At 42.5% G+C, this 14,817-nt stretch overlaps 1 protein-coding gene across 10 annotated transcripts in view; it reads left to right on the top strand.

Annotated features, from left to right (window-relative positions):
• Positions 1-11,665, top strand: part of GPR176 (G protein-coupled receptor 176) — a 120,201-nt gene extending 108,536 nt beyond the window's left edge. For 8 of the 10 annotated variants that reach the window (XM_004055958.5, XM_055363359.2, XM_055363357.2 and 5 more), the window contains 2 exons: positions 3,539-3,791; positions 8,550-11,665. In XM_004055958.5, the coding sequence (XP_004056006.1) occupies positions 3,539-3,791; positions 8,550-9,672 (1,376 nt within the window). In that variant the 3' untranslated portion in view covers positions 9,673-11,665. The remainder of the gene's footprint in view (positions 1-3,538; positions 3,792-8,549) is intronic. The other 2 variants (XM_063698465.1, XM_063698466.1) reach the window with 1 other exon arrangement.
• The last annotated feature ends 3,152 nt before the right edge of the window (positions 11,666-14,817 follow it).

The raw sequence follows: 14,817 nt of genomic DNA, 5'->3' as shown, positions 1-14,817 counted from the left end.
TCGATCCACTTTGGCCTCCCTCTTGGCACAGTCTGTCATAGGCTTTTCCTTGTAATTTTATATCACCTCCACTTTGCATTAGCTTTTTTCAAGTTCTAGTTTTTAGAATGTTCTGGGTGGCATGTTATCTTTCTGTACAAGCATGGCCATGGATCTTTTACTGCTTTAAGTCTCTGGGGAAGTTGGTAGTTTTCAAAGGGGTAATGTGTCCGTTTTCCCAGAAGGATTCTCAGATGCACACGATTTCCCAATGCTCTTTTGGAATATCTTTTTCATTTTAGTTACTAGTCTCTTTAACAGGCCAGAATTGTTGCTCTCAAAGATGCAAAGCCAATAAACCGGTTTAAAAGGACAACCAAAGCTAAAATTTTGCAGAGGCAAAATTTAGTTGGAAAAAGGTTCTTCATTATCAATCAAGCACTGTCTGTCAGAGTTGTGGTTAATTCACATGTCTTTGTCTTCCACATCCACTATCTTTGACTATTAAGTATATTAAAGAACGAGAAGTCTTAATTTGTATTTTTTTTTTTAACTTTTATTTAAGTTCAGGGCTACGTGTGCAGGATGTGCAGGTCTGTTCCATAGGTAAACATGTGCCATGGGGGTTTGTTGTACAGATTATTTCATCACTCAGGCCTTTTTTTTTTTTTTTTTTTGAGATGGAGTCTCACTCTGTCACCCAGGCTGGAGTGGCACGATCTCAGCTCACTGCAAGCTCCGCCTCCTGGGTTCACACCATTCTCCTGCCTCAGCCTCCCGAGTAGCTGGTTCTATAGGCGCCCGCAACCACGCTGGGCTAATTTTTTGTATATTTAGTAGAGACGGGGTTTCACCTTGTTAGCCAGGATGGTCTCGATCTCCTGACCTCGTGATCCGCCTCGTGATCAGCCTCCCAAAGTGCTGGGATTACAGGCATGAGCCACCGCGCCCGGCCATCACTCAGGTCTTAAGCCTAGTATCCGTTAGTTATTTTTCTTGAGGAATGACATAGTTACAGCAGTCCCAGGGAGGGCAGACTTGTACCAATGTCACCACTCTCTACCTCTTATTTCCTTTTTGGTTGTATGGGCTGTATGTCCTAATTGTGTTGCTGTGTCCACAGCAATGGCATTGGGTATTGTCATGGAATTAAACATTAGAAAGTATAATGGGAATACATAGGGAATTGGAATGGTTCCAGAGCTTAGATCATTTCTAGGGTAGATTAGGTGACTTAGAATGTGACCTCTAAAATAAAAAGTGTATAGAGGTTGAAAATTTTGTTACTTAAATATATAATGAGTTATCCTTACTTGGTATGCCTTGTAAAACGAAGGAGAATCTGAAGTGCTAATGAGGTTAAATAATCATATAGTTATCTTGCTTTGTTGCTGTGTGGGCATGCACCTGTACATGCACACACACACACACACACACGTTTATTTTTAAATGTATAGCCAATTGGGTATTGGGTATGGGTGCTTGTATCCTGACATGTTCATCCAATTCAGGTTCTTAGAACCAAATGAGTCAGTTTTAAATGAGGAGAGAGCGAGAGCAGAGGTTTAGAGAATGGAAAGAACATAGGACTATTTAGCCTCGGGTTCTTAATAGCAGAAGAGATTTGGCTCTGCATGCTGTCTAGAGGCATATAAATAGATGGAAATAAAATGTGATTATAGCAGTCTTGGGTTTTAAAGAAATAACAGCATGAAAACAACTTTCCTCATTCATGAGCATGTAAATGCTAATAAAACCCCTCAGCAGGCTGCCCTGCACACCTGAGGACTGGTTCCCTGTGAGAGTCTGAGCATGGGGCTGTGGACTCTGTCTAAAAGTGGTTTAAAAGAAACTGTAGTCTGGGGGCCAACTGTACCAACGTGCCTGTTACAGTTGCAGGTTCCCAGTTCCATACTTATGCACTGTGATTCAGTGTATCTGGTACAGTCATTCCGACGTATGGTGAGATTTGGGAACTGCTTGCTGACTTAGAATATCTTTACATGACATACATACTACAAAAGGGGTTCTCTTACCACAGGGACTTTTGATTACCGTGTGTCTGCTTATTTTACAAATTCATTTCTTCAACAAATATTTATCAAATGCCTACTCTGTGCCAGATACTGAGCTAGGCATGGAGTTATAACAGTGAACAAGATTGATACAGTTTTTCTTCATGAAATGGAGAGATAACAAGTCACCAAATGAATAATTGTGATGAGAACTATGAAGGATGCAATGGGATATGATAATGGAACATAATGGAGGCAGGAGCAGTTAGTGTTTAAAATAAAATAATGGTTAGAGAAGGCGTTTTTGACAAGGCAGCATTTAAACTAAGACTGGGATTTAAAGTAATCAGACATATGAACAACATCCCAAGCAGTATAAGAAAATGTATACAAAGGCACTGAGGCAGGATTAGCCCTGATGTGTTTCAGGAATGGCACAAAGACTAGAGTGGCTGGAGCCCAGCAAGCCAGGGGAAGGAAGGTATGAGATTAGGCAGTAGGCATCGGAGTAGGTAAACCCTTGAGGAACATGGTGGGGATTGAGAGGGGTGTCAGAAGTTTATCTGGAAAAAGGATTCTGGAGTTGAGGGGAAAACCCTACTTTAGGACATGAATTTGGGAGTCATTAGCATTTTGATGGAAAATTACCAGAATGGGTAGTCTAATGTAGGGAGAGGCTATTGAGAGAGGATAGAGGGGGCGGAGCTGTACCATGCTCTTCTGTAAAACCTGGTAAGAGTAGACTTGCAGCAGCCAAGGACTGGCGGAAGCGGGAGGGTGGAAGGAAAACCAGGAGACTGTAGGCCTGTGGAAGCCACAGGGGACAATGCTCAAAGAGAGATGATTGGTTGCATCATTGCTGCTGAAGTCTGGAACAATGCTGTCCAGTGTGGTGGCCACTAGCTGCATGTGGCTATTGAAAGGTGACTAGTGCAAACTGAGATGTGCTGTAAGTGTAAAATAAAATGCACATTGCATTTTGAAGACTTAGTACAAAAACAACAATGAGAAATATTAATAATTTTAAAGTAATCATTACATGTTGAAATATTTGGGATCTGTTGGGTTGAATAAAAAATATTATTAAAATCTCACCTGCTTCTCTTTACTTTTTTAAAACATGGCTACCATAAATTTAAGATGACATGTGCGGTTTGCACTGTATTTCTATTGCAGAGTTTGGCAACATGGAGGTCACTAGAAAACTTGATAAGAGCAGACTGCCTGGGATTAAGTAATAACTAGCAAATTGTTTATACACTGATGAGACTAAGCCATCGTTATAATACTATTTTGCCCAAAATTAAATAGAGAAACTCACCACTAAAATTTTTTCTAGACTTATTGATATGTGATTTAATAATTTCACATAAATTGACTGTAAGGTATCATATATGTTAAATTTTAATATTAGGATTTACATTAAATCTTTTGAAATCAACTCTCAAATGTGTTTTTTACATTTTTTAACCTGTACTTTTTTCCTTTTTTTTAGTTCTTAAATTTTTATTTAAATTATTTTATTTTCTTTCATATCTGACCAGGAAACTTCATGGTGTTATGGTCAACTTGCCGCACAACCGTGTTCAAATCTGTCACCAACAGGTTCATTAAAAACCTGGCCTGCTCGGGGATTTGTGCCAGCCTGGTCTGTGTGCCCTTCGACATCATCCTCAGCACCAGTCCTCACTGTTGCTGGTGGATTTACACCATGCTCTTCTGCAAGGTCGTCAAATTTTTGCACAAAGTATTCTGCTCTGTGACCATCCTCAGCTTCCCTGCTATTGCTTTGGACAGGTAAGATCAGGTAGCCAGGAGCTAACTTTTTTTTTAAGTTGTATTAAAAAATTAGCATCATGAAGCAAATGATGAGTAGTCAATGTTCCGTATACTGCTTTTTAGTCAGCTTGTGATCAACAGAAAGGGAATAAATGTGCAAAACAGATGCTTCACAAAGGACAGGTGATTTAGCAACAGCCATGGAAAATAGAACCATTGAGAGAAGACCTGGGGATGGGAGTTCCATGGTGAGGATGCTGGGGCAGAGCTGCTAGATCATGGTGTCACTTCAGCTTGGTTGCAGTTGGTGGTATTTGTGTTGCAATTTGCAGTAGATTTTTCATCTGATTGATAACTCTGCAATTAGGGCTTTTTGATGCAGTATGGAACATCTCTGAAAGAACAAGGGAATGATTCAGTGGTTATTTAACAAACGATTAGATGGTCCACTTGGATCTGGCTAGGTAACACCAGAATTCCTCTGGAGGATTTATTTCCAAGGCTTCATATTGCAGTGGTGATTCCTTTCTCTTCCTATCCTCTTTAAAAAGATGTTCATTTGGAAGTGAACCTTACATCTTAGTTACTGCCATTCTGCACAATTGGATCAATTTTATCAAAGTTGCATAAAGATCTCGTAATCAGCAAATTCCTGCCTTTCTCCTTTCTAGCTAGTGCTTCATGAATACAGTTTAGATAATATTTTCTAGAGAATTGAATTAAGTAAGCAAACAAGAATTGAAAAGTATTTTATGTCCATGAGTACTTTTGATTTCAAGATTAACACAGAGGAAACGTTGCTGAAGGGAAAGTGCAGGCTATTCTAATTTTATGCCCTATGTTAAAATTTAACTACATTTTAGATTAATTTGAAAATTTAGAACTCTTTGTCCATTCAAAACATAATACCTTAATGACCTGTGAGGGTATTGATTGTAGAACCCATCTATAGAGTCATTTCAGCCTCTCAGGCCAGGGACCCTGATTTCTTCAGCTGCCTGGTGCTGTCTGCATGGAGGGACACAGAGTCACACGAAGCCCCCAGCATACTGGGAGAAGTCATTGCCATTGTGGTTAATGGATGTTGGAATAGAAGCCTGGCTTTGAGTCCTGCCTACATAGCTTTCTAGCTGAGTGGCTTTGGGTAAAGCTGCTTAAACTTTCTGAGCCTCAGATTCCAGAGCAGTAGAAATAATTAAGTGAATTATTTATGGCCTGTGTTAGGATGGGCTGCACCAGTATTTGCCTCTCTTTCTCAGGCTTCCCTTCTGATGGCACATTCTTCCTTAGATATATTTCTGCAATCATGTTACCATCAGATCTTGTTGGGAGCAGCTCCAGCTCCTTAGAAGGGACTGGAATCTCACCATCCATGGAGCCAAACAAGGCAGGTGACAAGTCAAGCAATAACCAGGTTGCAATTGTGGCACGTGGAGAGTGTGTCCACATTCTCGTTCATGGGGATCAGCCGCTCAGCAGTTGCAGCTAATAATTGCTTTGTAGGAATCTAGACTCGGTGGGCAGGACTTTTTTATTCTTTCAGAAGAGGAATAAAAAAATCTAGAATTCCGTAATTTAAAAATGTTGGCAATTAATTTTTTTTTCAAAAAGTATTATGTGGGTCATGCGAATCCCTTCAGCAAGATGAATGTGTGCCCTGAGATGCCAGTTTGCCACGCCTGCTTTATGGTGACGTTGCATGTCTCTTCCATTGCTTTTTGAATATCTGGAAAGTGCCATTGCACAGGACTGGAATATAAGAGTGAAGTCAGAGTCCTTTCTCAAGAGTACTTCCGGTGGGTACACTAATGCATTTTATGTCGAACCATTTTGTGTTCAGTGTCCTTCTGAATGCCCCTGGTAGTACCTGCTGTGGTAAAGTCTTAAGTCTTCAGTTTGATGTTCTGGACTGAGATATAATTTACATATTATAAAATTCACCTATTGGAAGTGTACAAGTCAATGAATTTTAATATATTTATAGAATTGTACAGCCATCATCACAATATAATTTTAAAACATTTCTATTACCTCACAAAGAAACTTGTGCCCATTTACTTACGGTCACTCGTTGTGCCCATCCCCAGACCATAAACAACTATGAATCTACTTTCTTTTTCTATATGTTTGCTTTATTGGACATTACATGTAGGTGGAATCATACAGTGTGTGTTCTTTTGTGTCTGGCTTCTTTCACTCAGCATGTTTTCAAAGTTCATGTTATAGAATGTATCAGTACTTCATTCATTTTTCATGGCCAAATAATATATTCATTTAATTTTAGGAGTATACTAAATTTGTTTCTCCATTTACTAGTTGGTGGATATTTAGGTTGTTTCTACTTTTTGGATATTGTGAGTAATGCTGCTATGAATCCTGAAAGTTTTTTTTTTTTTTTTTTAATAAGACTCAACAAGGAGAATACATTATTCTGAACAGTTTGCTGTTATACCTGGAGGCAATGCAATAATCCCTGTGGGTTACTTCTGGGGCCTTGGTCTTAAACAAAGAAATACGAAAACAGTAAGAAATTATCATTTTCTTTCCAGCAGAAAAGCTATTGTAATTTTATCATAATTTTAAAAAGTAAAACAAGTCCTTTTAGTAGGAAAACAGGGCTGGCGAATTCCTATTTTGTTATTCACAGATGCAAATTACTTACAAGCATCCACATGTACACCTGAAGAAGAGAAGACAGTCTTTTCTCTCACTTCCTTCATAGCTATTCGTTTCATGGTACTAAGTCAGCAAGTTCATCGGGAGGTCATCTACACTTCTTGCATCACTGTTTAGAGGTGTACACACTAAGAACATTATTTATAGTGAGCCTGTGTGCTTATGTTGCAATCTGTTTCCCAACATGTAACGGGATTGGAAATTAATGGAAGCCTGGGTTTGTTACATGTCAGTGAGCAAATGGCAGTCAGAGCCAGTGAACTCCTAAGCATCTATTCATGTGTACAGGTGGGGCCATCACATATTTACTGAGTTGTCATTAGAAAACTATCTATATTCAGAGAAAAAAAATGTGAAAGCATGCATCACTTATGCACTTCTTTCTCTTTTTCCCTCCTCCCAGAAAGAAATCTAGAACACATCTTACCATGCTCCCTCCTTCCCTGATTGTCCATGGTCGCTATTGTGTTTGCATCCCATCTCTTTCAGCCTGGAATGTTCCCCTTCAGCTGGTCCCCCTGCCAGACTCTACTGCAGTGTCTCCCTCTCTTGCTATTTTCCCAGGTGGCTTTAGGCGCCACCTGTACCTCCTTTGTGCCTGCCTCTAGTAGAGCTGTCATCTCCTTGTTCGTAATTGTTAGTGTGTGTATCTTTGTCCCTGTTGGGTTTAGAGACATTCCTGTGTCTTTTCATTCTTATAACCCAGTGCCAGGCACAGGACCTGGTGCATAGGTGGTGCTCAGAAGTACCTGTTACAGGAGGCTGGGCACGGTGGCTCACGTATGTAATCCAACCACTTTGGGAGGCCGAGGCGGGTGGATCAGCTGAGGTTAGGAGTTCGAGACCAGCCTGGGCCAACATGGTGAAACTCCGTCTCTACTAAAAATACAAAAATTAGCCAGGCGTGGTAGTGCATTCCTGTAATCCCAGCTGCTCGAGAGACTGAGGCAGGAGAATGGCTTGAACCCAGAAGGCGAAGGTTGCAGTGAGCCTAGATCACGCCACTATACTCCAGCCTGGGCGACAGAGTGAGACTCTATCTCAAAAAAAAAAAAAAAAAAAAAAAAAAAAAAAAAAAGAAGTACTTGTTATCTGAAAGCTTATGTGCTTACTTGCCCTATGAGTGAATGGGTGTCACTAAGGTTGTAAGGTCAACCCCAGCATTAACTGACTGCACAGATACGGCCAAGCAAATGTGAAGAAACTGACCATATCTCTGAGAGCTAGTGGCAGCCCTTTTACTACAGATGTGGTTCTAGGGTGCAAAGAGTTATTCAGTTCCCTCAAATCACTGGTGATATTGAAACGGCGTGCTTTTGGAATTCTGTTTAGGTGCTTACAGAATGATCAAGTTAAATATTGGAAGGAAAAACAATGTCTCATTTGATTTTAACAAAAATCTAATTGTGCAGGCATTTTAGACCTATTAATTGCTCTTAGGGTTACTGAGTGATTATCATGGGAGCAATGACTGTTGAGCAGGCATAACTTTTGTCAGCTGAATTGATTTTTGTGGAAGGACCTTGTCGGAGTCCATTCCTCATACTGGTTCTTCTGCCCTGAACAACTTTAGTTGTTAATGATATCTGGACTGTGGCATAAGTCTGCTTTAGATATGTGTGTAGACAAACTTATTTCTGTTGGTAGCTCTGAAAATTGCCCTAAAGCTTCTTTAGCCCATATAAAATTGTTTACTAATTACCCTTTACCCTCAAATTGAAAAGTAGATATCTTTATAGCAGATGGAGAAATCTTTTATATGGAGGGCACTCTTTGAGATTTCATCCTGGTAGCAATAAATTATAAAGCTAGCTATGAATTGAAATTATTTACTTGTTTTCCTGTAAAGCCTCGTGAGGACAGGGCTTTCCTCTGCTCCTTTGGAAAGGTTTTTATTTTTTGGTCTAGTGACGCTTCTCATTGTACTTGCAAAGTCCTCAAAACTTAGGTCTGGCTTCCTGGATTCCCCCAGTGCTTTTCTGTCTTAGGCCGAATAGAAGAACTTGACCTTTCTTCCCTGTCATCTACTTTTGGTGATTTAGATTCCCCTAATTTAAAAAGTATCTTCTGTGGAATTAATTTTGTTTGTGTATCTTGCAGGTACTACTCAGTCCTCTATCCACTGGAGAGGAAAATATCTGATGCCAAGTCCCGTGAACTGGTGATGTACATCTGGGCCCATGCAGTGGTGGCCAGTGTCCCTGTGTTTGCAGTAACCAATGTGGCCGACATCTATGCCACGTCCACCTGCACGGAAGTCTGGAGCAACTCCTTGGGCCACCTGGTGTACGTTCTGGTGTATAACATCACCACGGTCATTGTGCCTGTGGTGGTGGTGTTCCTCTTCTTGATACTCATCCGACGGGCCCTGAGTGCCAGCCAGAAGAAGAAGGTCATCATAGCAGCGCTCCGGACCCCACAGAACACCATCTCTATTCCCTATGCCTCCCAGCGGGAGGCCGAGCTGCACGCCACCCTGCTCTCCATGGTGATGGTCTTCATCTTGTGTAGCGTGCCCTATGCCACCCTGGTCGTCTACCAGACTGTGCTCAATGTCCCCGACACTTCCGTCTTTTTGCTGCTCACTGCTGTTTGGCTGCCCAAAGTCTCCCTGCTGGCAAACCCTGTTCTCTTTCTTACTGTGAACAAATCTGTCCGCAAGTGCTTGATAGGGACCCTGGTGCAACTACACCACCGGTACAGTCGCCGTAATGTGGTCAGTACAGGGAGCGGCATGGCTGAGGCCAGCCTGGAACCCAGCATACGCTCGGGTAGCCAGCTCCTGGAGATGTTCCACATTGGGCAGCAGCAGATCTTTAAGCCCACAGAGGATGAGGAAGAGAGTGAGGCCAAGTACATTGGCTCAGCTGACTTCCAGGCCAAGGAGATATTTAGCACCTGCCTGGAGGGAGAGCAGGGGCCACAGTTTGCGCCCTCTGCCCCACCCCTGAGCACAGTGGACTCTATATCCCAGGTGGCACCGGCAGCCCCTGTGGAACCTGAAACATTCCCTGATAAGTATTCCCTGCAGTTTGGCTTTGGGCCTTTTGAGTTGCCTCCTCAGTGGCTCTCAGAGACCCGAAACAGCAAGAAGCGGCTGCTTCCCCCCTTGGGCAACACCCCAGAAGAGCTGATCCAGACAAAGGTGCCCAAGGTAGGCAGGGTGGAGCGGAAGATGAGCAGAAACAATAAAGTGAGCATTTTTCCAAAGGTGGATTCCTAGCAAGGATTGTAAATTCTTGGAAGCAACGGAGAGCTTCCATATTCCCACCAGAGTGTGGGAATGCTGTGGCCATGTGATTGTATGATCTCCTTGCAACTCAGTGTGAGTTGATTCCTCCAATATGGGCCAGATGCTTTTGAATGATAGGGAAATCTACATAAAATCCAGTGTCCTCTTTATCGAGGGAGTATATATATCCATCTCAGTGATCCATGTCCTTAGTGAAGTCCACATTATTCTCTGTGGGGACAAGAGCTGGGCAGTTTTGAATGGGTCTTGAGGTGGGTACCCCATGTGCACTTTCTGAGGATGCCCCACTTCCCTGGGCTCTGCAGAGAACACACAGAGAGAAGACTTTCAGAGCTCACAGGAGCAGGGAGCAGGGGCACTCTAAGGGAATTCCAAGATCATGATGGAGCATGGTGGCTCCAGAGAAAATGCCTGTTTGATGAACTTAAACATGTCAAACATTTTCTGTTGAGAAGATAGGGATTTGGCATCTTACACTGTTTCTCTGGAAGCCCCAGTCATATGACTCACTGTTTCTCCTGATACCCTTCATCCCTTTCATTGGGATGTAGGTAAGGGATGACGATTCCTCACCTATGGTACACATGGCAATAGATGTGCCCGGGAGTAAGGGAGATATTTTGTCCTTGATAATTCTGATTTTCCCTTGGCATCACCAACGCCTCAGAGAGATACACCTACACCCTCCAGTCAGGGTCAGTGTTGGCTGGAAAACACTGAAAAGTCTTCGCTCTGTCTTTCACCTTAAATTGTGTTTTCTCAACAAATGAGAGAGAAGCTTACAGGGGGAGATGCCTGAGAGATGCCTATGGCGCTGTAGTTTTTTTTTCTTCCCTATGATCTCACATGAAAGGTGCTATGTAACAACTAGTATGAGTCAAATATATTGAAAAAATCATCTTATGCAAACTTTTGGAATTAAAAGGTATTTTTAAAATGGAGAGTTAGTGTAAGCTGGGTCCTTTGGAAACATCAAACTGAAAAGGCCTGATTTGGAAAGGTGACTCTGCCCAAAAGGTTGGCAAGAATCTGACAAAGATGGTTTCCTTCTGAGGAAGACTCCGGAACTCAGGTGTGGCCAGTCTCCTTTTCAGTCTGTTTGTACAGCTGTGGTTCTCTCTTAATTTTGGACACAGAGGAGGAACAGAACAGGGAGAAATAATCATTGTAGAGTGCCAAGGCAACATCTGGCCCAGATGAGCTCTTCACTTCCTCCTTCCCTGTCGTTGTAGGAGCCAGACTGGGTAGAAGAGGGAGGGCAGTGTCCTCAACTCATCAGCCTCACAAGCAATTTGGGACCCCTCTGGGGTGGATTTCACCAGGTTGAATTAGAACCGCAGATAATACTTCCCTGTTAGTGAGGACAAACCAAGCGCCAGCTCTGCCCTTTTCTCTAGAGTGTTGTGTTCTTGCTCTTGGTACTTACAGGAGCTAGTCTGGTGCCTTGAGCAAGCTTGAAGGGAAATGGGTGTCCTCACCAGCAAACTTCCACATCTCAACTCGTGCCCTCTTTTGGCCACACTGGCCCCGTCTCTCGGAGGGAGCCCAGACCCTGTAGGGAGTTTTGTTTTCCTTTCTTCTCTTGGGTGTGGTGTCTTGTGTTTCTGAATGTGAACCCAAAGACCCTACCCCTGGAGAGGAAGCACCTTCCTCTTTGTGTTGGTCTCCTCATAGCACTGTTTGCTCACAGCAGAAACGGGGCTGCCACAGCCTCCTGCGGCTCTGCTGCCTCCTGGGCCCTGCGTGCATGGCATCTATAGCTCCTTGCCCTGATAGTCAATGCTGTGGCCCTTCAAGCTTATCTTTCAAAGCTTTCACAATCATTACAACTTTTATCAAGGGGAATAATAATCTCTAGGAAAATTATGTCCGCTTTAGGAGAATCTGTCAAGTGTAGCCACTTTGGTGTTGTTCTGATAATATACTGTATATGTACAACTTAATAAATTTTGATGAGGCAGAATCTGGTTGGGTATGTTTCTTATGTATGTTTGAAGCAGATGGCTGACTACTAACAGGTCATTGCCAGGTGTATTTCTATACTCTTTGAAGAATAACATTTTAATAAAAAATTGAAAAGCAGTTTCTGAACTCAAGAAAAGTTTTATGAGCTATATTTTCTCCCCCTTTTCTCTCCCTCAAGTGATATACTGTTGGAACCTGTCTCTTCCTACATGGTCTCTGATGAAAGATATTCATTTTTTTTTTCTCATGAATGCAGATGTGGCATTTCAGTAGCATTTTCTTGTGTTGTTGCAACTAAAAGAAAATAAATTCCCTAAGGAGGAACTGCAACAGTTGAAAAAATATCACCAAGATGGGTTCCAGATTGAATTGGCGATAGACACCCAAATCTCTAGGCGGAGCTACACAAGGGAAGCCTGGAGTGCAGCCGTCATCATCCCTCCTGCGGGAGGTCAGGAGCACAGCAGTTAGGGCCATGAGCTTTAGGTCAGATTGCCTGTGTTTAAATCCTGGCCCCACACTGACTAGCCTTGTGACCTTGGGAGGATGAAGTAACCTCCATGTACCTCAGTTCCCTCTCTGTAAAATGGGAGGATACTAATTGTGTCAGAAGCTTCTGTTGCCCCTTCTCACATATTTCACCTATGACTTTAGCTGTGTCCGCAGTGGGCTGTTGCTGGCGGCATCTACTCACTTCCCTGCAAGCAGAGCTCCCTGTGTCTGGGAATAATCCTTGGCCGGTGGGGCATGGGAACCACTGGATAAATACCCCTGCTTCCTGTCCTGCTGGACAATTGTGGGAGGCCTCTGTCCAGTTCTCAAGAGGTCACTGACACAGAGTTAAGTCCCTGTGGCCCACCATGGCACTTCAGTAATGCAGCCTTATATTGACTCTACTTTCTCCTTCTCTGACTCACTTTCTGCAGCCCTCATTCATGCCTCAAGGATCACCTCCCAAACATACTACCTGCACAAAGCCCTCGTCTCAAGCTCTGTTTTCAGGGAGTCCAAGTGAGGCATAGAGCACCTGTTAGGATTAAATGAGATAATCTGTTTAACACAATGCCTGGCACAGAGTACAGCTATATCAGTGTTAGCACTTACACGTTACATAAAAAAATAAAGTGGCTAGGCAGCTTATGTGGAATATTCTTAGAAAACTATAGGTCTTTTCCCCAGTTATTCTAACAGTAATTAATTTTCATAATGATGATACTTTGGGGTAATACATAATGCCAAGGGACTATTAGATTCCCTGAAGAAAAAATAACTCTGTAAGCCAGAGTATTTCTTAACTAGACAATTCTCAGTTGAAAAAAATAGGATGTTAAAAGAAGGTTCACCTTGGCCACTAACGTGTAGGCCATATCTGAATATGAATGCACTCAATGACCGTATCGAAGTAAGAGCAGAGCGGAGTACATAGAGTACCTAAGGACAGATATGCAAATCTAAAGTGGCCCCATCTGTAGGAAAGAAACTGCAAGTTAGTTGGTGGGCTAAATGAACATCTGGAGCTCAAGCACCAGTCTGATTCATCTGAGGAGGAAAGCCACTGCTGCATCCCAGCTGGGTACTGCTGAGCTCTTGGCAGACCTGCCCGAGGTGAGGTGGCTCTGTGCATATGGAGCTGCTGCTACAGGTTGGATCAGAGATGCACAAGGAAAAAAGCTTATTACGGGCGAAATTGTGGTGGAGGGAAAGGGTTAATGCTTTCATAGTGTAGTGTACCAATGTCTCAACATACAGTGTCAATAATACCATAACATAGTGATGCACTTTCCCCAAATAGTTGTAAATATTTAGCAGATTTGTATCCCAACTAATGTGCCACATTAGAGCTCTGTAACCAAAAGAGAAACAAGTCATGGTAAATAACCTGGGAATCTGTGAATAAAATAGGAATTGAAATAAGTATCAATGCCCAGGGCAGCATCAAAAGCCTTTTTGTGCAAGACGTATAAAATAAATGGAAATGAGCTTAGATTCTCCATACATGAGGTTTCAGAAGATAAAACAGCTCCCTTTTTCTTAGCCTCAGTTTCAACCCATGTTTTCCCCCATTTGTGCCAAAGGTATCAGTTAGTTGATCAGTAGAATAAAGGTTGGAAACCTGTATAGAAATGAAACTGTGATCTCCAGCATTGTTTATGCGAACCTCTATAGCACTTCATGTCCTGGGGATTCAGGGGCTTCTTATTGCCAGATTGAAATGAGTGAATGGTGAATGAATACATAAGAGATACAGCACCTGGAGCAGGGGTGCGGTCTCTGTCATGTATGAGTGATGAAAGATTTGCTTTCAGTGGAGTTATTGCTGGCTCTTATTGATTTCCTTGGAATGACTCCTGCAGAGTTAAAAGGCATCAAACGCAAGGCCTTTGATCCATCTCCTTCTTCAAATACCCAAGCCTCCTTTTAATGCACTAGGAGTGTAAGTTCCAAAGTTGGAGGGGAAGTTCAATACTGAGAAACACAGTTCCAGGCATGTGTGTTGGGCTTGAAGAATAATTATTTCATCAGCTATATTGATCAGAACTTAGTGATGAAATCTTTCTGCCTCCCTCAAATTTCTTTTTATATGTATATTCATTGCAGTCCATATACAAAATGTAATACACACACAAAGGAGTTACTAGAATAAACACGTAGTATACATTCTAAGGCAACAGGTGAGAAAATAGGACACATGGCATGATGCTCTTGCTATATTAACCATATTACCTGTGCATCTAACTTCTCTTCTCCCTTTGCCTGGCCTCTCTCATTCACATGCATTGCCGCCAGGGGAGGGGACGAGGCTTTCATTGCTTCAAGGGAAAGCAGATATCCTTTGAATCTCTTCCTAGATTTGGGTCTCAAAACCTAGGTTTTAGGAGAACAGAGGGGACTCTTGGGGTTAGGCCAGTGAAGTTTTGGTCATAATTGTCAAGAAGTGGGGCATGCTCCAGGCATCTACTGGGTAAAGGCCAGGAATGCTGTTAAATACCCTCTAATGCACAGGACAGCCCTCACAACAAAGAATTATCTGGTCCAAAATATCAGTAGTGCTAAGGTTGAGACACGCTGGGTTAGCCAAAAGTTTGAGGTGGTTTGAGGAGGGTGGGACCATCTCCCCAACCCTTACCTCTGTCCTCCATGCAAACCCAG

This window comes from Gorilla gorilla, chromosome 16 (genome assembly GCF_029281585.2).
Source record: "Gorilla gorilla gorilla isolate KB3781 chromosome 16, NHGRI_mGorGor1-v2.1_pri, whole genome shotgun sequence".
Classification (NCBI taxonomy): Eukaryota; Metazoa; Chordata; class Mammalia; order Primates; family Hominidae; genus Gorilla; species Gorilla gorilla.
This window is presented reverse-complemented; position numbering and strand designations above follow the sequence as displayed.